Genomic DNA, 24,216 nt, shown 5'->3' with positions numbered 1-24,216 from the left:
ACTACAGGAATCTAGATGCTTGCCATTATCCTAAAGCTGAAAAGAATTTTTTATTAAATGAAGTTCTAGATGCTGGTTTGTATTTAATAAAAATTCCTTACTGTTAGGGTGCAGGCCTCCAAAACCAGGAAAGAGAAGTGATGGAAACCTGACTGTTGCCATCATTTTCTACTAACTAACCTCTCTTGCATTTTCATTGCCATTATTTTGTTAGTGATATATTCTTTTATAGGTGATAGTTTCTAAGACTTTGGAGGGCGAGTAACAATTCTGGAGCTCCGGTTGAAGACGACCAACAGTTACCTGGTGTAAAATAGATTGTTCTGTAGCTTTGTGCTTCGGTGTCTGTGCCAGAGGACCTCCCCAAACTGAACATCCAGTGTGAACCAACCGCTTTTATCCCGTACGCTGCAGACTTGGTTCGGTCTTTGCACGAGCGTGCTGGGAAGTGGGAAGAGACCTTTAAAGTTGATGTATTGGTTATCACCGGGTGATAACCGAAGTGATTGTGAACACGCACTGATGTGCCTGCAGTTTACTACTAATAAATTCCTGGCTGGGTTGTTGTGTGCCTTATGCAGATTGCCTTTCTGTACTCATGGGACAATTATTATTTACAGTTACAACAACATACCTTGTATTATAATTAGGAATACTTTAGAAGCAGTCTCGTAAAGGCGACAGATGCAGTTTAATTTTTGTTCTGTATGATTGAAAAATGCAGAAAAGTCGATAGTTTTATTAGCAAAAGTGCTCAGTAACCGCAGCTTTAGAGAAAGCCGTGGGTGCATGCATCCAGGCCTGCGTGCTGCTTCCGTGACACCACGTTCTATCAGCATCTTCCCAAGACCAGAAAAGGCCTAAACTGTGATGTTTTCCTAAGTGTAAGATCAGTCTCTTTAAATAAAATAAAAAGCTTTTTCCTTTTTATAGCCGTCTAGTAAAATTAAAGTTCAGAACAGTTGTACCTGAGGAGTGGATATCATATTGGTGGCTGACAGCTCTCAAGATTGTTATTAAGAGTCTTATTCACAAGCAGAATATAGTTTTTGTTAATGAAGCATGTCCTGAAATTCTTTATTACTTTAATGAAACAGCAGTAAGCCTCTTCCCCTCCTGCACTTCTGTGCCACATAGGAAGGTAAAACAAAGACACTTTTTTTTTTAATTTCCAAAATTGCTAATTAAAGTAACATATTTAAGCTCCTGATAAAGACAGTGTTGACAATCACGGCGGATTGTCCGCCAGGCTTCGGCACTTTGGGAGAGCTGCAGCTCATCAGCTGTCAGCCTGGTGAGTTAGGAAGTTTTTAGTGCTTACGTTTTTCCCATTTTGTCTTGTCAGAATGCTTTGAGTGGGTAGTTGTCTCTTACTTTTCTGTTTCTCAGTACAGTGTAGTATCGTGAGTCTTCAGTTAGTTTTCCTGTAATAAAAAAAGCCAAGCACTACCTCACTAAAATGCTTCTTGATAATTCCTTTTCATAAACTTTGTGTTTGCACCTTGTTTTCCGAGATAATCAAGAATGATGTTCTTCGATAGACACGTCTCAATCTTTTATTACAACAAAATAAAAATAAAGACCAATGGATGCATGTTTGCCGGTAGTCGGTCAGTCTTACTCAGCATCCCTGGGTTCAGTGCAGGTAAAACGTGGGGTCCCCATCTCCGAGACTGGGCAGTGCCAAATCTTTCTTCTGGATAATTAAAATTAACCTCCTTCTGCATTATTAATCTGTGACTGATTGTAGGATTGACTTTGAATTCACCAAGTCTTACTTAAAACCAGCGATATTTGGTTATTTTACTGCAGTTATTTTCAATGCTGTGTGGATGCACTTGTACAGTCAATTTGCTGTGTCTTGGCCAAGAGTACTCAACAACCTGGCATATGTTTCAGTATTCAAATAATTCAGATTATCGCTAGTTGGAACCGTAAGTGTAACACACTTTCTGAAGTTGAAATCAGTCCTAAATTAGTTGCACTTAAAATTTAAAATCCATCTGTTGTTTCAAATGAACCAAAATACAGTATTGGAGCATTTACTAGTGTTTAACCAAATGTTAATATATGTAAATATTCAGCTATAAGAGCTTCAATGTCTGTCTTAAAGAGGGGTTTTTTGTTTGTGTTTGACCAGCTTTTTTGAGCTTGTTTTTGTTGTGCTTTCAGCAGCAAAACTGAATGTGTTGCTCATATTAGTCTTTTGATTATTTATGTCTCAGAGACACAAATAATGTTATGTTGAGCCTTGGACAAGGTATCCTGTTCACAGAGGGCTTCTGGTTTAGCTGTTCTGCAGCTGTTATCTGTCTGGAATACCTGCAAGGAAACTTTGCTCGTGGTTCACAGAAATAAATATTTTTTTCCAGCTTTCTCAACAGTTAAGGCCTGTTGAGTTCAGTTAAATATAGATTCATGGTTCCAACCAAATAAATCAGGTTTCAGGGCACTGTTTTACTGAGTTTACTCAAGTGTCATTGACAAATAGATTTTTTTAAAAATTAAATTTAGAGTAACAAAGTTTCCTTGTTCAAAAAAATTAATATTAAACAAGTAGAGAAAATAGCATGAATATTGCTGGGCAGGTGAGTTTTTTGGTTTTAGAGTCTATGTCCATATTAACCCCTATTGTGGGTAAGGACATTGAAGACTGTCCTGGAAAGGAGAATTTAGGCAGGAGTGAAAGGAGTGAAAAAAACTAAGATGGAAACGGGAAAACGTAGCTCTTAAGGTTTTCTGAATTAGGTGTATGAATTATTCTGAAAAAAAGTCAAACCCACAGAAAAACCTCTCCATAACCATGGATGTACTAAAGAGAAAATCAAATTACAGTGGGCTAATAACTCTGTGGACAAGAGCTGGTATATTGGCTTTTTTGCAGAAAGTGCAGAGTTTGTGCTCAGTGAGTCACCCAGTTCCACATGAGGAGCTGAAAAGCTGTTCCCCGTCCTTGTTTGTCTACAGGATGCAACTTCCAATTCTGATTCATTAAAATGAAGCGGTGAGTAGGATTGTGGTTCTGTCACGGGACAGAAGTGAATGGATATCTTCAAGCATTGTCTTGGCCTTTTGAAACACGTAGTACTAGTCCAGCTCACCTGGAGAAAAGAGCCTGGTTAGGTCTAGCTGAGACAGAGCCACAAGTCTGAGCCTTGGGGAGCTGGAGGGATGTTGTGTGCTGGCTGGTCCTGTGGCTTCGGGCACTTCTTGTGTCTAGAAGTTGGTGGAACTGTTGAATCTGAACATCCTAACTGAATGTAATGAACAGACGGTATCTCTTTTGTGTGCAGTTACACAAAAAAGTCAGGTTATTGCCTAATCTTACTTGCTCCTGCTTGTTGGAGTTCATTTAAAGGAAGTGGGGCCACAACAAAAAGAGGTAACAAAACATTTTGCCTTTGTAATTGTATGTCAGCATTGTTTACTTTCTATGACCGTGTATGGGTGTTTACTGCACACCTTACATGTATGGTTTTTAGGTATCTTTTCTGGAAGGTATATATAAAATAAGGAAAAAGACGGCCGTGGTCTGCGTGTGCTGCTGGTTCTGCCGCAGACCTTGCTGGATCGGGGAGTGCTGGCGGGACCGCTGCTCCCTGACCTGGGGGAACGTCCCTGGTTGGTGACGGCAGCCGGTGATGTCCTCACTCGCCTTCCCTCTGGAAGGGCCGTCCTCAGCACAAAATAAGTGCTCTTGAGTATTTTGTGTCATGCTTTAATGTGTCCAGGGTCTGGTATGTGCAGGAACAGCTTTCTCTGAAACCCCTGTTACCAGTTGTGGTTTGATCTCTTTTCATTTCTTTTTTGTTGTTTCTTTTTTTTTTTTTTTTAAGCTTCTTATTCTATTATAATCCCAATACAGAGAGATACTGTAGCTCTGATTTCATTAGGATTGTGTCTCCTGATTCAGTGCTGGTTGTTGGTTAAAGGAATTTGAGAATCTGGTGTGGGTGTAGGTAACAATATTTAACCGAACATCTCCAGAATACATGAGGTTCCTAGCCTTCCTGTGAAATATTCTTGGAGCACAAAGTTTTCCCCAGGTCTCCCACCCTTCACTCTTCTTTCCTTCACCCCAGTTCAGAAGGTGCATCCAGGAGGTTTGGTGTTGCAGCCTGATTCCTGACAAGGGCCGATTGTATTTGGAGAAGGATTTTGTTGCGGCGCTGCTGCCCACGGTCACGGCGTGCAGATGGCTCTCACCGCTTCAACCTTTCAGTCTGTCCCAGCAGCAGCCCCCAGGAATCATATCGTAGAATCATCCAACACCAGGTTGGAAGGGACTACAGGGATCATCTGGCCCAGCCTTTCTTGGCAAAAGCCCAGTCTGGACAAGCTGGCCCAGCACCCTGTCCAGCTGCATCTTAGAAGTGTCCAGTGTTGGGGAATCCACCACTTCCCTGGGGAGATTATTCCAATGACTGATTGTTCTCATCAGGAGAAATTTCCCTCTTGTGTCTGATCGGAATCTCCCCAGGAGTAACTTGTACCCATTGCCCCTTGGCTTTTCCATGAACTCCTTGTAAAAAGGGAGTCTCCATCTTCTTTGTAACCACCCTTTCAATACTGGAACATGGTGATGAGCTCCCACACCATGGTTCACCTCGGCGGGGGGGTTCGGGTGGTCAAAGGGAGACTTCTTCTCTTGGGCTGGTCTTTCTGGTGGCTTCTGCTCTGACTTGGGCCGTGTCAGCACTGTCACATGTCTGCCTTCGAATGCCTTGGTGTGCAGCCTCTTTTTCTGTAGCAGCAAGCTTTTGGGATGGCCCAAAAGGGATGTGCATAATTCTGACTATTTTCATTGTTTTTTTGTTTGTTTGTTTTGTTCCAAGAAACTGGCTTTAGAAGATGCACGCAGTGGTTCTAGGGTTTTCTGGCCTGACAGCATAGTTGTCAACAAGGCTTTTGTATCTGGGAGTTTATTGCAAAACAGAAACTCACCGTTTTCACTGCATGATTGTCAGAGCACGCTGGAAGCTTACACAGATAGTATTTACAGATCTTTTTCAAGCTGTTGGGCAGAGTAACTGTAACTAAAGAATAGAGATCACAGCAGCTCGCTTTGCGATAATCTTCACAGTAAATGCAGGATTTAGGGCTCAACAGATGTGATTTTGCAGACTAGGTCATATGGTTATTATTGATCAAATATTTCAAGGCCTGGTTCTCTAAGCTGTGATGATAGGGCGGTGGTAAATTTAGCTTGTAGGAGGTTGAAAGATGACTCCTGTTTTGTGACGATCGCTGTCAGGGAAGGTCTGGATGCCGCACAACAGCTGTGGGGACGGGTCGTTCCGCACGGTCCTCAGCGAGTGCTGCCGCGTCTCCTGGTGTGAACTCCAGCCTGCGAAGGTCACACTGGTGACCACGCAGTCCGGTACCTGTAACTTTCCAGTAGCAAGCTCTGCTTGGTTCTTTTCAGAAGGTAATAAACCTTCTGCTTCGTATGAACCTTAAACCTTATTAAAGGAGAAAATGAAGTGAGAGTGGATCAGGGTGGCTGTTTCCCAGTGATCTTCCAGGGAGTGTGTGAGATGTCGTTGCTCTAAGATCTACTTTTCCTGTCCTTACTTCCAGTTACTGTTCCTGAAAAACTGGTTTTTCATTTTAATGGCATCTGTGACAGCTCCGAGAGTGAAACTAGAAATGATGATGGAGTCTTGGAATTCTTTATTGGAATTTATTTCCTACACTATATACCTTGGTCCGTGCAGTGGGGTCATGCACTTAGTTTCATCTGCTTAGCAATAATGTAACTGACTAATTAAAATTTAAGTATGTAATGTAACATTTTTCTAAAAAAATATTTTCTGTTGTATTATCTGAATTTAAATATTGAATTCCAGAGACTTCTTAGGTAGTAAGGATGTGTTTTACAAAACTGTTGACCTGAGCTAAAAGGCAAGCCTGGTGCCTTGTTACTGACCTTGCAATAAGAACTCTCCCTGGAGATACTCAAATAGTGAAGAAGGGCGAGAAAAGGGTGTGGAAGGAGGTGGGAGAGAACTGCAAGTACACTGGGCATTCAGGAAAGTTGCCAAAGGGAAGAAAAACACATTTCTTTTCTGCTTTTGTTCTCCAGAACTGCAAAGGGTGGAGGGCAAGGAGTCAAGATGTGTAGGTGTTAAATTCCTTGCAGAAAGAGTATTAAAGCCCCAAAATACCATGCTACATAAAAGTAAGCATAAAAAAGATAATAATTTTGAAAAGAAAATACCTTTGAGTAGTATACCAAAACTTATTTTGTATAAGCTTTACAGAGGAGTTTTCCTGTAATATTTATTTTGACAAAACCAATGTTTGCATCACTTTGGGTAAGGAGAACCTGGGTATCAGTTTATAGTGCAGATAAGAATAAGAAAATAATACTCAACAAACTTGCATCTATGCTGTTGGAGGAGAAATTGGGGTGAAAGTGCCCAGGTGTTGCCCACTTGTGCCCGGGCACTGCTTTTGGGGAGAGGAAGGAAGCAGAACCTTTTAAGCAGTTGTTGGAGCATCCCTGACATGCTGCTGGTGTTCGCCCCGTGACTCTGCTCATCCTCCGCAGGAGTGAAAAGCGCTGGCAATCTGCAGGTGGAAACGGGTCTCTTGGCATTAATAGGTGGCTTGTGGTGGCCTTGTCAATGGCAAAGAAGCTGCACGTTTCCGAGGACCATTCATTCCAGATAAACTTCCAGTTTGCAGAGTTTCTCCCACCTCCTCCAAGCACATGCAAAAAATGTTTTCATTAGGAAGTGCATGGGAAAACATATCTATAAAGGATGGTCAGAGCACTGATGGCCTTTCTTGTAAGAGGTCTGCTGTTGCCATAAAATAGCTGGGCTTACACTGGTATTGCCAGACAAGCTATTTCTAAAACTAGGAGGTCTTCTTGTTCCAGTAACCTCAGGCTTAAAATCTAGAGGGTTTTCCTTTGTTTGATGAAACTGTGATACTCCATTCTTCCTCTTTTGATGATTGCAATTCAGTATTTTGGAAATACCCTTAGTTCAGGGAAGCACGCACAAATTATTTAGCATTCTGCATCTGGTTTTGCTACGTTCCTTAGCTCTGCTAATTACTGGTTATCTTTTAGCATGTTGAGAGAGTCTAGCAAATTCTTACTGAATAGAACAAAAATAACTGCCTTAAGGGATTTTATCTTTGTAATCTTTTTGTGTCTGATTAAAGCAATGACATTTAAGCCATCCATCCTCCACAGACTGATTAAAAATGAGCCTCAAATGTTGGTCCTTTTTTGCTCTGGAGGGAAAGAATTCTTGTGGTGTGGTGGCGTGTTGCAGGCACGTACAGTTTGACCTTTTGGCCAAATATGAATTCCTACAAAGAGAGAGTTCCAGAACTGTTGTAAAGTTTTTCACCTTGACAATTTGCATTTGAAAGAGCTGGAGAGTGAGGTCTGCCTTTGTAAACCATATTGCGTATTTAGCATTAAAAGGTGATGGGATCACTTCTGCTGTTGAACCTCAATTCTGAGAGGTTTTTATGCTCTTGTCACAAAGGGTTGTGCTTGCCAGTAGCTACTAGACATTGTGGGTTATCTCGGGGGGATGTTCTACTTAAAGCTGGTTTGTTTACCCTGTGTTGTCAGGGTTCTATGTAATATTATCCAGCCTGCAGTAGGCCGTGTTGGTTTGGCTAAGTTAGAAGTGGGCTTTCCAACTGTTGCAGAAGGAGTTTCTGTTCCTGTTTCCCATCTGAAGTAGGAAGGAAACTGGCAGCCCTGCGTTGGGCTCCTGACCTCCTGTCAAAGAGATTTGTTGTTCCCATTTGTGTTGGATGATAAGGCTTTTTTTCAGCAAACTCTTCCAAAGATGCCATTATATGTGGCTTACAACATGCTTGGCGGAATCTTCAGAACGTGCTGGTACCTCCCAACCGATGGGCAGTCCTAGTACCAAAGTTAAAGGGTGTAATCCAGCTGGTGTGATCATTAGGAAAGATCTCTTGGCTTGCGTGTCAGTGCTAACCTACCATGTCAGCCTGGCCCCTGTGCCGATGGGTTGCAATTTGGGTATACATTAGCTAAAAGAAGGGAGTTATGGAGTATAACAGACCTGTAGGTAACAGATGTTGCATAAACAGAGTTGATCACAAACATATTTTTAAGAAAAGCTGAAAATTTCCCTTGTTCTTAGGTCACTGAAATCTAGCAAATGTGGCTGTGTAGAGTTTGGAGGTCACACAGTTCAGTGTTTAGTATTGCAAACAGTAATGTTGCTTTGAGATTTTTTTTTTAAATATATTTATGTCTGAAATAACTATATAGCTCTCTGTGAATCTTACGTAATAAAGTGAGAAGCTTTAGGTCTTCCCCTCTTTCTGACACTTGTACAGGGTGCATTTAGTAAGTACTGCAGCAGACGGGCTGCTTGAATGAGAGGTTGCCACGCTCTGTGTGCTGCTTTTCTTGAAAACACACAGCAGAGATGTCTCAGTTTTCAGTATTATTGTGTAAAATGTCTGAACTGTAATACTAGATCCTTCCATTTCTCCTAGCGGCTGGGCTGGGATGTAGAATGTGTGTTCTCCATGGCTGCCCAGAGACCGCGGTGGTGTCATCTCCTATTGCTGCATTCTGCTGCTGGGTCCAGGCTTCGCCTTTCATCATCCTGTGTGAATCTTCTTCTTTAATGTGAGCTGATAAGTCAAAAGTCTGAGTCTTAAATCAATGCATTGCATTGCTGCTTGTAACCCTAAGTTTGATACTCAGATTAAGTTTAGTATTTTTTTTTTCCATCTTCATTGAATAGTGGTAGTCTTGCTCTCCGAAAGCAGAAGTTGTCGTCTTAGATGAAATGCTGATTTGTTTAAAAGCAGGTTTATTATACTTCTGTAGAGGCTGTGGCTGAATAACACTGGAAGAGTGAGGTGTTGGAGGAATCTCTGGCATGTTGCGTTACAAATTAGTGTTGATCACGGTTTCATAGGAATGAGAGAGTTGAGATCGGCTTGTTTTGGGTTTGTATTCAAAGGTAATTATAGCTTTGGAAGTTTTCGGTCCCTCTGAGGATATAATGGCTGGTTGGAGGAAGTGTGCATATCATCTCATGTGCTACAACCCAACCGAAGTAGCCCATGTCTCACGTGTGATCAGTTAGTGCCTGTTTGATGTAGTACGGAGGTGGAGAAGGTGGTTGCTCAGCATCTCGTCTGTAATTCGGTGCATGTTAGTCATGAAGGTGGTTGCTGTTTGGGAAGCTGGGTGCCTGGTGGGGAGGCTGCAGGATCTGGAGCTGGAAATTCCCGAGTAACAATATTATCTTGCGGTGGATTCATTCCCTGACAGTACACTCATTTGTTGTTTTTCCTAGTGTTGAAGCTGTTAATTTTCTTAATTGAAATTATTCCCTTTGTAGCATTATGCATCAGTGATCAATTGTAATTATTAGGGAAGTGCACAGGTGTCAGTACCTCTGATATTTACGTCGATTTGATTTCAAACTTTAAACCCGTTAACCTAGATATATGAATAAATATACATAGAATATAACTTGTCAGTTTGGATCCGTAAGCTTCTTTGTGGTTTATGGCAGAGGTATTGTTGAGAAATACAAAAGTAGATCTTAAAGCAGTGGCGTAGTGTCATTTTTTAAGAGTTTTGCTGTGGTTTGCATTCAAATGTCACAGTAGGGTAAATTTGGCTTATTTTTTTGCTACAAGCGAAGATGCTAAAACTCAGTGATTGCACTTTTCTGTTTGGTGAGGGAAATATGTATGCTTGCTAATATATGGATATGCATGTACACAGGCATGTTAGCATTTCTCTGCATGTGAGAGGATATTGTAGTTGTGGCAGTAGTAGAATTTGATTGTGAGAATCTGCAGTGAGGTATTTTACAACTTCTCTGAGGGATATAGCCTATTCTAAATTACAGTAACTTTCCTGTATTGCTCTATCTGGTAGTGCTTGGGTACACTAATGTCAGGGAACAGGAGGAATTACTAGTAAACATGTTACTGTTGTTCTCTACAGGAATTCCTTTGCAGTTTGTAACAGCATTATTATGGGAATAAAATATCTGGAGCTTGATTTTTTTTTTTTTTTTTTTTTTTTTTTTTTTTTTCCTCCCCGATGGTTGGTACTTTCTTGCCTACTTCTCTTAAAAGAGCTGGGAGTTTCTTTGTGAATCAGGGAAGTCGATGTTTTTGGAGTCTGACAAAAAAAGGTTTAACTAAAATATTGCTATTTGATGGGCGTTTGTCCTCTGGAAGGGACATTGTTAATCTGACAAGTAGTCAGCTGTTTGACTGGCAAAGTGTTGACTGAACTCGAAGCATGAAATTGCCCATTCTGCTTGTTGATTTTGGGTGACTTTTCAAGAGCCTGAGTAAGGAGGCTGCTTTCATGGTCTTTGATCTCTTACTGAAAAATGTTTGGTGTAAAATCCTGCTCTTTGATAGATGTGAGCATTGAGATTAATTTTGGATATTCTCAGGATCCCATCCTATTGAACTCCAGGAGCTCAATGCTCTCAAGGCAGCTTGCTTTTTGGTTTCTTTTTAATTAATATTACCAGCATGTAAGTCTAAAAGATATTTTAAAACGAAGTAATGAGTGTCTGGGAACTTTATGGTAATGTTTGACTGCAAGGTACTTTTTCATAGCTGTACTTTTGTTCTGAACCATGATAAGGGCTGAACTGTTCTTCAGATATTCAAAACTCTCCATAAGCTGCTTGCTTTGAAGGAATAACATTTGACATTCCCGTCTCTCCAGTTCAGGGCCCTTGGTATTTCACTTTGCAAAATCAGCTTTTCCAAAGGAAGTTTCTTCTCTGGTAAAGTCAGAGTTCCAGAAATGCTAATGCAGTGTGATGAAACAGCAGTAAAAATAATATAAAATTTCCTCTCCCTCATTCCTTTGAATGTTTTTCTTTCTACCAAAGTCTTATATCAACATAGTCCAGGGTTTTAGGTGGAAGGTGTTTATCTGTATTGGGTGTGGGGAGCTATTGGTGAGTAGAGAAACTTTTTGTTTTATTTTCATGTAGAAATACTTAGCTCTTTTATTTTCAGAAGTATTCTGCTGAATGGAGGTACTTTCAGTCTATACATAAGCTGTAATAGTGGGTCTATGGCCTCTGTTCTTAAGTAAGATCCGACTTTTTCAAATCTTAATAAGGATACTTCTGTTCCTAGGAGTGGAATGTAATTCTTAAGTTTGTGCCTGTAGTTCTGTGTGCATGTTATAAGGAAATATAAAGATATAAGGAAACGATATTAACCCCATTGAGAGACTTAACTACTTTTGCAGGAAAACAAAAGATAAAAATCCAAATGTGCAGATGTTACTTCTGATAGTCTGCAAAAACAAAACCCAGATTTTAGTTTCCTATTTGTGGCTATGCTATTATAAACTGGAGCTGTCGATTGTAATTGCTTCCTGGATTTACAGAAGAGTGAAATGAAGTCCATTTTAATCTCTCTTCTCCTATATAAAGATACTACAATAACTAGACTGACATTTCCTCATTTGGAAAAAATGGTATCTGTCATCCATATGGGTAAATGTAAAGTTTACAAGTTTAGGCAGGAGTCTTGTATCCTGGTCATAACATGGACCACAGCTGTCTGATGGACACGTGCACCAGGAGATTGTGGGCATATGAAGGATTGTAATTCTAAGAAATCAAGTTCTCAGTCATTTGAAGCTGTTCAATGGATCAGATGTGGTGATCCTGTGTTACAAAATCATAATGAATGAATGGTGATTTTTAGGAAGGTCCTTTGAGCATTGCTCAAAACACCTTATAGTGAGTAAACTGCCAATTGAGGCCAGAAAACCGTCACCTGGTACCACAGATGGAAAACTTCTTTATGGAATATATGCTGTTTTTTCTGAATAATAGAATATGGCTCTGAAGTGTCTGACCCAGTTTATTTTATACAAATGTTATTGGGCGCAGTCTTGGGCAGTGATTTAGGCTCATGAGGAGTTTGCTGCTAGTGTGTTTTGTGAAAAGTTCTTTAATAAGGCTTTTTGCATTGGTGGTATTTCTTATATGGCATGATGACATGTTGTTCCTTACAGGTGCTACTTACACTGTGTCTTTCTCTGCAAAATATTTTGTTAAAGTCATTTGAGAAGGTTTTCATTCATCTCACTAATCCTTTCTCCTCCCTAATAGTGCCTTGTTGCTTGTATTTAATTTTTTTAAAAGGCCTCCAGCTAAAAAGGAGGATACTTCAAAGGGAGTTGTTACTCTAGATATGCTATCCAGCTCTAAGTGAAGAGTCCTGTGCTGATATTCTTTTGCATCCCTTGCACTTTAATAAAAATCGAAAGTTTATGTCACTGAACAGGGAGAGTAAATAATTAAGATGGAGGAGTTGCTTTTTGGTTCATCTCATCCTGTTAGTCGAGGGACCGCATACTCTGCTGCACACGTTTAAATGTATTTGATGGCTCCTCCTGCAGATGTCGGGGGAGCTGATGGTTTGTGTCGTCTGGGTCTGCAGGTTGAGCTTCTTGAACCAGCATCACTAAGGATGGTGAATTTGCTGTGTATATATCTGAATATGTAAAACGTGGATCAGAGAACTTAAGCGTGTTGCTGTATTTTTATTTCTGGTATTACATTATCAGGAAAGAATTTGGGAGTACTATTTTTACAATTGGCCTTAAACAGGGAATAAAGGAAACAGCACGGGTTCCAGCCTTCGATGAAGTAACAGGAAGGGAAGCAACGAAAACCATAAACTGTGCTGAGTAACATTTCCTCTCTCTTGCTACACCCCCTAAGGGTGACAAAGTCTGTATTGAGCCTGACAGGATTCCCAATAAAAGATGCTTTCAGTCTGTCCGAGGAGGCTGCTGAATCACGGGGCCGCGAGGGCTGGCGGGAGGACGGCCTGCCCCTCACGGCTGGCATGGCCTGGCGTGGCCTGCCTCTCACGGCTGGCGCGGCCTGCCCCTCACGGCTGGCATGGCCTGGCGCGGCCTGCTCCTCACGGCTGGCGCGGCCTGCTCCTCACGGCCGACATGGCCTGGCGCGGCCTGCCCCTCATGGCTGGCGCGGCCTGCTCGCCCTGCTCCAGGAATCACCTCTGTTCGCTCCGCTGGCATCGAGGCACTTCAAATCACAAATTTAATACGGAGAAGTTCAGCCACTGTCCAAGAGCATGTTAAAATCCTTGTCCTGATACCAAGCGAGTGCTTGATTCTGCCGGAGTTTGGCTCTGGCCGTGTTTCCTGCTTGGCACTGTCTGGTCAGAGCGCTGCAGAGAAAGCAGCAGCTCTGGCACAAACTGGGAGGCTGTGGCAGCTTTCAGCTGTGCAGCTTCCTTCCCTGCAAGATTTCATACCACATGGTCTTCTTGAGCGTCAGTGGACTTTGGGAAGGTGTTAGCATGTGGCTTAACTGTTGTTTCAAAGGCAGAAACGTGTATCTGTTTCTTTTAAAGTAAATTATCTGTAATACAGCTGAATCTGTAGCGCATCTTTAGAAGATACTAACATTTTTGTTTGCTCCGCAGTGTATAAAATACGCATCCCGGCAGGTGTGTTGGCTTACCTTGGTGAAAGCAGGAAGGCAGAATCCCATCAGCCCTTCTTTGCGCTTCCGTGAGGAGCAGGTTCTCCTGTATGAATCCTGGTGGCTTGGCAGGGCTGGGTGTGGGCAGCCTCTGGTGAGCCAACCATGTGTTCTTGCAACAGGAATGTGATGCATTTGGGGTGGAATTGAGAGACAGGTTTTGCGTAGCTCTTCAGGACAGGTTTGCATGTGAGAGCAATCTGTCTGGAACTTGCTGACACAGCCGTTTCTTACATGCACTTTGAAGTGGTGGTTCTGCTGTGCAAGTTTCTGCTCTTTTCTCATTCCCTGTGCAAAACTCTGGACTGACTGAATGCTACCTGCTAGTCTGCATTCTTTGAGACCCCTTGTTTAATGTTCAGTGTGGGTCTAGGGCATCTCTGAAGTCTGTACATAACATACCGGGCAGTTCTAAAGGGAGTCCAAGGGGATTTATGGTTTCCTCAGCTTCTCCAATACCTCAGTGCAATCACTGAGGATGGCTCTTTGTGAGATTTATCAGAATTTACAACTGTGAGGTCATTTCAGAACAATTTACTCTGTTTTCTGTAGAAATAGAACAGATTTCCTGCTTAGTGCTTTAAAATAATCATATGTCACTGGAACACCTGGCTGGGGTCACATCATGTGAAGCATCAGGTTTTCATTTTATGTTTATCAAGAGCAAAGTTGCTCCTGGTGCAATAATTTAATCCTCATTCCAGAGCATCACACTGCTTTTGTCCACATTTAACACTGAAGGGGGATTTGTCTTGGACCTTATTGCGAATTTACAGTGTATGAATGCAGTTGATGTGAATTACAGTTGTACTGGCTGGATTTGTTGGTGTTGGTTGGAAAACTTTGTATTCAGAACTCCATACTTGAGACAACTGTCGTTCCATTGGAGCCTTGATCCCAAGCTTTGTAAAGTTGCTCCCTGGATTAAAGGTGAAGATTGGGAGAGAAAAGAGTGAAGCAGAAGGAAACGATACAAGTACACAAACTTTACTCATCAGCTCAGGTGACAGGGAGGGACAAACTCCTTATTGAGGGTGGACATTAAATTGTTAAAAGTTAACTCCAATAAACTTCAAAGGTGACTGCAAAAATCAGTTCGGCCTTAGGAGACTAGTAAACTATGCTTCAGCAAGTTTTCTGGATTAATTGAAGGGTACCCAGGCCCTTGTATTGCTTGATGTGCTGCTGAGGTAAAGGTGGCCGTAGAGGGAGAGGATGGATTCCAGCAGCGCGCGGTGCTTCTGCACTGTTCTCCTTGTTCGGAAGCATCCAGATCTTTAGCTGTTTTTTAAAAATGATGAAACTAAGGGTGGTCACCACTTCTACGGCAGTTTTGAGGTTTGATTGTGTTTTCACGATGACTTTTTTGGCTGACTTTTTCTTATTTTTAAAGTTATATGTTTACATCTAAGAAATTATTATTTCATCATCCTTGTAAAAATCAGAAGTAGCACGTTATTTTCAAATAAAGGTGTTGTGGGGTAAATGAGTGGTGGCAGTAGTTATTTGGTTTGCTTTCATGTGATAAGTTTTCAGTTGATGCTACTTGGTGCTGCTTTTATTTTCCATTATTCTACAGTTGTGGCATCTTGCGTTAATTATGCGAGTTAGCATCTGGCAGGGGAAATGAGAAGTGGTCTCGTTATTCAGGTGCCTCACTTCACAGTATATTGGGATGGGGATGTTACTATAAAAGGAAGTTGATTTATATAACATTATATTGTTGCTCAAATCTCCATGTTTTTACATTGCCTTTGGTTTAGCGGCTGGGGCAGCTCATTGTCGGAAGGATGTGTGTGTCAGGGATGATAAAAGCTGCTTTGGGATGGAGCTGGGGGCTCTGGGGTGTTGGGGCTGGACCACGCGTTCCTTGGGGCTGGGTTGGGCGATAACGGTGCCACCGCAGAGCATTGATTTCTGCACTTCTGCCTAAACACACGCTATTTTATACAGTGGATTCCTTCACGTGAAGAATGTGAAGGAACAGATGTCCTCTGCTTTTTAAACTTAGCAGCTGAGAACACCTCCGCTCGCAAACTTGGTGCTTTGAGAACTGGAGGCAAAGAAAACATCCCATCCCAGGCAGCTTTGTGCAGCATCACTGAGGTTGCAATGTTCACATTTTGGCTCTCTGTAGTCTAGAAAACCTCCATCCTACCAAGATTAACAACTTCTGCCTGCGTCCCTCCACTCTTGCCCGAGCTCTGCTCCTTCCCTTAGCTCACTGGAGCTGCATTTTCAGCCAGTCGGATAGAAAATGTGAGTTAATTCCTCCTTAAATAACCTAGGCAAGGTAGTTTTCTGTCAAAGATTGAATAATATGTGTGGGCATACCATTTAAAGGTAGATACTGTGCTTTGTGTTCAGCTATTATTTCAGCTGATGAAAAGCTCTGAAAATGAAGATCACAAAATAATGTTGAACTGGGTCCCTGGTTTAGAGCACGTGGAGAAATCATTTTTCATCAATAATCGTATTTTGGTTGGGTTTTGGCAGAAAGAAGTACCTAAAGAGATGATAGGGAAGGGTATGGAAAGGCTCTGTAACTTTTCAGCAAATACTTTGCCTTCTCGTGTTGTAGGGCTGATTGTTGCCCTTTGGCATTGTCCTTTTACAGCCCTTTTCATAGAGGGTATCTGTGAAAATTATCTCTACCCTTTGTACTGTGGTTATATGTTTATCTGGTGTTTATAACTGGTGCGGCAACATAAATCTGTTTTTGAAAATAATCTTATTTTCAGTTTTATAAAGCTTGAAATAGAGAAATGAATGCTTTTGTCTCTGACGGGATGTTCTGTGCTGGCAGGTTCTGTGTGAGGTGGGCACAGCTCACTGCCTCCAGCTGGGGTGGGTTAAATTATGTTCCTTGCTTGCAAAAGTATAGAATGAGCCTCTAAAGATAGCATTGAAATTATGTTTGGGAGACTTACAAGCATTTATTCTTAAATGAGATGAGGCTAATGGACGACACTTCACCAAGGGTGATTGATATGTAATTTTCCTCTTATTAGGAAAAACTGGGCTAGGTTAGCTGCATGTAACCTCCCTTGTTAGACTTTGCAGGGGCATGTGAGGGAGAAGAAGAATTTTGCCCAGCTGGCTGTAAGGAATCTATTTAAACAAACACAGAAAGCAGTGTTTCAATGGGACATGTAAACCACATTGGGTTGGTATGTTTGGTGTGGCGGAGGAAAGAGGCAGCTGACAGACCTGCCTGGGAGATGCAATCACTGAGTTAGACCTTGTGCTTGGTGGTACCCAACAAAATCACCGGCTCTGCTTAATTAGAGAGCTGATTGCTTTAGAAGTCAGTTATCTTTAGGGAGAGTGTTACAAGTGCTGATTTAAAATGCCTGTAGAAGCTGGTGCATGGGTAGCTGATATGTATAGCTCGTTGAAATGTCACCTGGCTGGGCAGTGAACAATACGATGTTCCTCATTTCATTTATCACAATTAAAGCAGTAATGTCCAGCTTAAGGTCGGTGCGTTTGCTGTGAGGAGGCGATGGGAAGCTTTGCCTTCCTTGCGCTGTGCTCTGGCTCAGCTGTTCTTTCTGCAACAGCCGAAGTCTGAGCTGGGAGATGCTTCCCAGGCATTAATCCCTTTAAGCAAATGTTTATCTCTTTAATTTCCCAATTGTTTATTCATCAAGTTCCTAGATAAGCATGATGGGTCAGTACAGCCATTCCTGTTTGGTCAATCTGGGGCAGGAGACAGCCCTTGCTGAATTAACAAGGGGCTGTGCTCTCTTGAGCTGTAGGGAATAATTCTCAAGTAAGGACATGGTCCTTTTTCATATATGTATCTTGAAAACTTTGTAATGAAACACGAACATAAGCTTTTGTGCCACTTACAATTTTCTCTAACTCATGACAATAGAACTGCTAATCTAAAATGTATTTTAAAGACATTCTGTTATATCTTAGTCTCAATTATGTAGAAAAATGTTGGAAAATGTAGGAAAGCATATATAGACATAATGAGTTATGAAGACTGAAAAATTTAGCTTTAATCGTAACGCCAAATACTAACTCCCCATGGCTGCCTGGTAGTTCAGCATCAACAGGAGCCAAGAGCATCTGCACTCATCTGTCCTCTACCTGCCTGCCTGGGGGAGGAAGAACGTGGAACACAGGGGTTTCATTTCGATTGTTCCGTAGGTTCTTTAACTACTAAGATACTATACAATTGGAGGGTATCATTGCTGCGTTCCTGTGCCTGATGCTTTCTGGTGTTGTGGTCAAGGTGGTTCCTGCCCGGCAAGGGCAGCGCTGGGGACAGAGCTGGTTGGTCCCTGGGTGACCGTCCTGGGCTCTGCTGTTGGTGTCTGATCCCCACCAGCACGTGTTGTCCTTGGTTCACAGCGAGGGCTCCAGGGTGTTGCACTAAGGAAATCAAGTTTGTGGCAATTCACAGCTGGAGGATTAAAAGGAGATTGGACTGTGTGAAATGGGTGCTTTATAAATATATATGTTAAGCATTCAGACCCTTCTGTTTGATTTTTCACTGGTTTGGGTAATGACATTTAAAAAAAAAATAAAAGCAGAGTTTTATTTGTTTTACATGGCCTGCAATTACATATGACCTTTCATTTGGTATAAGTCTATATCCGTTATATTTCTAAACATTGAATATTAAGCCAAAGAACTTTTCTAAAGTAAATCCATTGTAAATTCTGAGGCTAGCATTCATATTGATTTATCTTTTGCAAACAGTGTAAATGCAGCACTTGAAAATTCAGAACATATTTTCTGAGGCCAAGCTGGAGAGACTGCTGTGTGGTATATAATGGCTTTGTTGTGCATGTATTTAATGCTAACAGCCCACCTGTTCAGGACAGTAAATTAAAAGATGAATAGCCCTAGTGAGCTTTTCCCCAGCATGTGGTCTGCACCATCAGCACAGATATTTTTGTGACTGAAGAGGATCCTGTGTAGTGAGAACTTGAAACAGCTGTATCTCCTAATTACAGCTTCTATGTAGAGTCCAATTTTTAAAGAGAAATAATATTCACGTTTTAATATTGCCGCTTCAAAAAAGTTGTTTGCCTCTGTGGTTGCTAATGGATGTCACTGGTGTGATGCCAAGCCTTGGTAGCAGGAGGCAGGCGGCAAATCTAAAACTTTGTTGTCTGTATCTTTCCCAAAGAGTATTTTGGAGTAACTTTGAATGTTACACTCCCGTCAAGGACTGGGCTGAGTTAGAGAGGGGTAGAGTTTGTGGTGGGGCTTCCAGCTACATCTGAGGTAGACATGAAATAGCTCTTCTTCCCTAAACATGACACTTCTACTATGAAAAGGGACTGTGGTTCTCTGCATCATACGTAGTGGCTAGACTTCGTGGTTTAGGTTTTCTCTAAGGTTCTTTGCTATTCGCAAACTAGTTTTGCAAAATTCCCTCTTCAATGCAGTTTTCAAATAAGGTTTCGAAAATTTTTGACCATGGGTGGATTGGACTGTCCTGTTTGGCTTATTCCACATGTTGCTGCTATATCTATTCATGTAAACAATATTTTCGGAGATATTTTTAATAGATATTTTTCAAGTACGTATTTATGCATCATTTGGACTTCACTCTTTTCACTTCTACAAGCTTAAGTGTGGACAGGGTTCTTCAAGTCTGCATGTGTTCTAACCTACCTGTCTACTCATTTGGGCTTCATCTCTGGAATTATCTTTGTGTAACATATTGTAGAATATGAGAAGGTAATGCTGAAGTGGTTAGATGCTGTGAATGAAGTTGCTAATGTCTTTTTTTTAATTTTTATGTTCTCTCTTTCATTTTAGGACTTAAGTACTATCTACTCTTTCCTTCATGGACTGGACATACTCTCACATTTCAGGGAACATCAGCTAAGGTAAAGTACTGCGGAGCGAGCTGGCATTGCAGAGCACAACTGGCATTTATGACTGTATTTTTGTGGGGATGAGCAAAGCGTTTGTCTGCCTCCTCTCAGAGGTGGCAGAACGTTGGCCAAGTCCATTGCTGAGCTAAGTCATTGCAATAATGTGGCATGGAATCTCAACTAATTAGCTCTGCTGAGAATGAAGGCAGAGCCCACCCCCACTTGTCTACAAAGGACTGTACAGACAGTGCCCTGTGCTAACTCTAGATTACAAAAGCTTTTTAATGCTTCAGACATTCAGATGATCTCAGAATACATAAAATGGAAGGCAAACAAAGCACAAAAAGTGCGTTGGAAGTATTTTAGTTCCTTCAATTCTGTTGCTATGGGTAATTCCAATGTGTGGGAGTGATTTAAACACTTAGAGAACATGCTGTATATTATCTATTTGGATAATGAAGAACACCGTAATAATTTGAATTTTTATGGTTAAGCACATCCTTTGTTTAGAACAAAAAAAGAGTTGAATTTGAGGTCTTAGAGCCTTAAAGCAATTCTACTGAAATGTGGTGATTAGTGACTTATAGTCTTTGGGGATTAAAATTGAACTTAAACTTCTTCTCCCTCAGAATAATGTCATCAAGTGCCCGCTATGAGAGGTACAAGGGCAACCAAGTTCTCTTTTGGTAAGTACATATTGCTTGTCGGACTTCTTCAGTACAAGCGTAAACAAAACCATTGGTTTGCACGCTGTCATATATCGCTTGCTTTTTCAGTAGTTGTAAATATGAGACTTTACAACATTTAAGCTTGGCCAGACTGGTTAAAAGCTTTGATGGGGTGGTTGTCACAGCCTTGGCACTTGAGAGGCGCCCATGAATTATCAGCACGGCTCCCGCGGACACCAGAGGTGTGTCTGTGCACAGGAGGATCAATGAAAAGCAGGTAGTGTCACCTCGGCGGATGCTGGGAACTGTGGTGACATCTCAGTAGGTGGCACTCTTCCCCTGGAGCTGACTCTGACCGCGCTGTTGGGAGGAGTGTCCTGGATCGGAGGAGGGATGGAGCTCAAATGTTATCTCTTCTTTAAATTACTATAATTAGTACTTCAGCGTAGGCTTCCTTTTAGGTTCCTGCTGGGAGGCAAATATATATATATTTTTTCTCATATTTTAGCATTTCTTACGGAGCATTTATCTTCTCACAGCTAATCCTAGCTCTCTGTGTAAGACATGTCTTCTAGCACACCTGGGTCTAGATGAGATGCCACCTGTTCGGGTGGCAGGTCGCGGTGTGTCTGTGAGCTTGTGTGCTGGGGAGGATGGGGCTGCTGGGCTGTGGCTGGGAGGTGTCAATGCAGCGCTCGAGGAACAGGCAAAATCTGCTGCAGTAAAACACAGGCAGTTCTGTGCAGACCCACCGCCCTGGGCTGGCCTTGGATCGTCCCGTCTGTCCACCTGCAATCAAGTGGCACAACGGGAGACGATACCGCATGTGCACACATGGAGGAATGCACAGCAGGAGTCACGTATAGGAGTCTCATATTTTATCCATAACACTTGATAGGTCTATGTAGTATTACTGTCCGTGTTGAATTGCTGATCACTTTAGCACAGAATAAAATTTTCCTGTATTAGTAGTTTTATGTACACTTTAATGGGAGTGAAATTTTTTTTACCGAAAATAAATAATTTCATTTTAATAAGACGTCAAATCATAATGTATAAGAAACGTTTTGGATGTAGACATTTTCAAAAATGTTAATTATTGGTAGCATTCAATGAAAATTCTTAGAATTCCAGTCCACATATGAAATTGGTAGAGTGGTAGATCATTATTATACTACAATAACATTTTGGATAATATATTACTGAGTCACTGTAAGAAGAAAGTAGACATTAATGGTTTCTTTTCTTACAGCTCAGAAACTATTGCAAGATGCTGGTATATACTGCTTTCTGGATCTGTACTCATGAAGGATTCCATGTTTTTACCACCTTGCAGGTATGTAAAGTTTTTGTTTGTTATTATTATTTAAGGTAGGGCAAGATCTCTTTTTTTTTTTTAAAAAAAATAAATGCTTTCTTATATGTTGATGTTACTGTAAATTTTCCACAAATTTTAAATATTTTTTTTTTGTTATTTTGTTTTTCTAAAGTTTGATAGTGGAAGAAATGTTCCGCTAATTTGATTTAAACTCCCATTCGCTCTTTCTGCACCTCGAAATTTCTGTGTGAAATACCTTACTTCGTGGGGTTTAAGTCTCATTTGGCTTTTTACATTTATAAGATAATTTGTTGTTAGCTTGTTAACTTGGAGGCTCTTTGAATAATTCCACTTGTGTAAGTGTTTAGTATAGCGTTCCCTGTCTCAGACAATGTGACTGCAGATCACAGCTACCACCATTTGCTCAGAGCCTGCGTTTCATGGCAGATAGGGTTTTTATGCGCAGCGGGAGAGCAGAGCCCAGCAGTACCAGAGTGCGTGGCAGGAGTCTGACTGTGCCTCACATTTGAAGCCCAGTGAACACTGTGATGGGCTTTCGGTGAAGCACAGTGTTTGACTTGAGCTGGACCTTGCTGTGCTCTCGTACTCTGCTTGACCTTCTGTATCACTCAGAAGTTTTACTTCACTGTATCTTGAAGCTGCACTTCTGTTCAAGCTGCACTCCTAGGCTAGGCAGGAGTGGTTTAGAAAAAAAATAAATAACAATTTAGATTGGCCTTCGTACCCAGTTTGGATAGTTTTTGGTGAGGTTATCGAAAGTGCTGTTGTCTGTTATCAAATGACATGAAGGCTTTTCCCTGCGGGATGGCTCTGTGCTGGCCTCCATCCCCCGCAGGCAGCGGGACACCGGTGACCCCCGTGGTGACGGCTGCTCCTGTGGTCACAGCGCGGTCCCCTTGCCTGCTCCAGCAGAAACACAGCCCAATCAGATTGATAATGAGTGGAGACCAACCTGCCGCAAATGTCTTTGTTTCTTTGCAAATGCACCTATGCTGAGGTGTCTATGAAACTAGGATTAATCAGTGGTGCTTTACTCAACATGAGTTGACCAGGAGTTGGTAGACTTAAAAATGTCAACTCCAACTCAAGTATATTCCCATGTACTTGAATTTCATGGTAGGTACCAACAAGAACATGCAGGACTGCATCTTTCAACTCTGTTGTTGCTAGTTTTAAGTGCCCTATAACAGTGGGATAAAATTAAACTACTTTCCCTGGTCTGAATACCTCATATAACATTTTTAGTTGAAGGAGCTGCACAGTCACCAGTCATCTACAGATTATTTTCATATGAAACAGTACTGTGAATAATTTAGTAGTATTTTTTATAATCATAATTAGCACCATTTTAATTACATTTAAAGCAATATTTAATCTTCTGCTTTATTCCTTGTCCCCAACCGCATTCGTGATTATGTGAGTCATTCTGAAAATGGCTTAAGTACATATCTGTAAGGAAATGCAACATTGCCTGCATTCTCATTGCCTTGGGTGTTACAGAGCTATCCTTTTTGATAGGAAACAAAAACAAGTTGTTTGTTTTTTACTTTTATTTAAGCTGTAACAGCGGAGATGACCCACAGTATCTCTTGCTGCAGTTTAGTGATGCCCCATGCTTTGATTTTTTGAAAATGACTGACAATCTTAGGAAATATTATTTACTGTAACAGGAAAAAAATTGTATGAGTTTAAAAGGGGATATGGAGGACATTTGTCCATTCAAAGAATTAATCTTTGTCTGATGAAGAGCTCGATGCCATGCTCTCTGTGCCTAATGAGCATATAATCCTATACCTGTATGGTATTAGTGAAACTAACTTTATGTATGAGTATGTTATTTGGGATATTGATTTATCTGTGCTTGTTTTTTATCTCGACAGTAGGAAAGTGGTGGGCAAGCATAGAGAATTAAAAGAAAACCACGCATGCAGTGTTCTGAGATGCTGAAGGGAATGGAGACATCCTTCCAGACAGTTAGGGGTTTTGGTAGGTTTACTGCTGCTCAGACACTGGCATCAGATAAAACTTACCTCTTTGATTAATTTAATATGATATTAATGCAACATATGGGCAGAGGTGAGTGAGGTTAGAGACAGGTGTCATCTGCACAAAGATCATGCGGGAGATGGGTGGTGGCTTTGAGATGTCCAGGGGGAAAATGAATGAGGATGAAATGGAATCTTTAATGAGAGGAACGTGGTGACTCCCAAGGATTAGCCTCCCAATTTAGGCTTTAATCTGGAGACCTCCTAGCGCTTTGGAAAGGTCAAGAGCTGAGTTTGAATAATGGTCATTTTGGAAGAACTGAGTAGACAGAGGCTGTTATCTGTAAAACAGATAATAGTCAGCCAATGGATTCTAGTTTGAAACTCAGTCTTTGCGTATAACGCCTCCCACTCCCCAGTTATCTCTTTGTAATGTTCATGTGGTAATTTCAATTTTTATATTTGTCATCTAGAGCATTTGACAAACCCTTCATATTTAAAGAACTTTTGTACATTTTAGGGTTCTTTTGCCAGGAATACTGGAACAGTTTTTCATAGAGAAGCAGGATATCAGTGTTATTCAGTTAGAGGAAACTGGTTTCCTGGGCAATAGGGGGTTTTTAAGGCCTCCTTTTCTTGTAAAGTTGTTGTTTTTAATCTATTTGGCAATCATTTCTCAAAATTTGAGATTGTATTATAAACTAACTGCCTAGCAACTTTTGTTTAATAATTGAATGAGAAACTGCTGTTACAGTTGATTGTTAATAAGATGCTTTCCGTCTCCATAAATACGACTGGAAGGTGATGATGATGATTTACGGTTTCCTGGTACCT

General features: G+C 41.2%; 1 protein-coding gene across 2 annotated transcripts in view; it reads left to right on the top strand.

Annotated features, from left to right (window-relative positions):
* RAPGEF6 (Rap guanine nucleotide exchange factor 6) overlaps positions 1 to 24,216 on the top strand; it is a 120,575-nt gene that overhangs the window by 5,575 nt on the left and 90,784 nt on the right. For both annotated transcript variants that reach the window (XM_065644446.1, XM_065644445.1), the window contains exons 2-4: positions 19,332 to 19,402; positions 20,020 to 20,076; positions 21,311 to 21,394. In XM_065644446.1, coding sequence (XP_065500518.1) covers positions 19,332 to 19,402; positions 20,020 to 20,076; positions 21,311 to 21,394 — 212 coding nt within the window. The remainder of the gene's footprint in view (positions 1 to 19,331; positions 19,403 to 20,019; positions 20,077 to 21,310; positions 21,395 to 24,216) is intronic.

The sequence above is a fragment of the Caloenas nicobarica genome, chromosome 13, assembly GCF_036013445.1.
Source record: "Caloenas nicobarica isolate bCalNic1 chromosome 13, bCalNic1.hap1, whole genome shotgun sequence".
Taxonomy (NCBI): Eukaryota; Metazoa; Chordata; class Aves; order Columbiformes; family Columbidae; genus Caloenas; species Caloenas nicobarica.
Note: the sequence above shows the minus strand (reverse complement) of the source record. Positions and strands in the feature narration are given on the sequence as shown.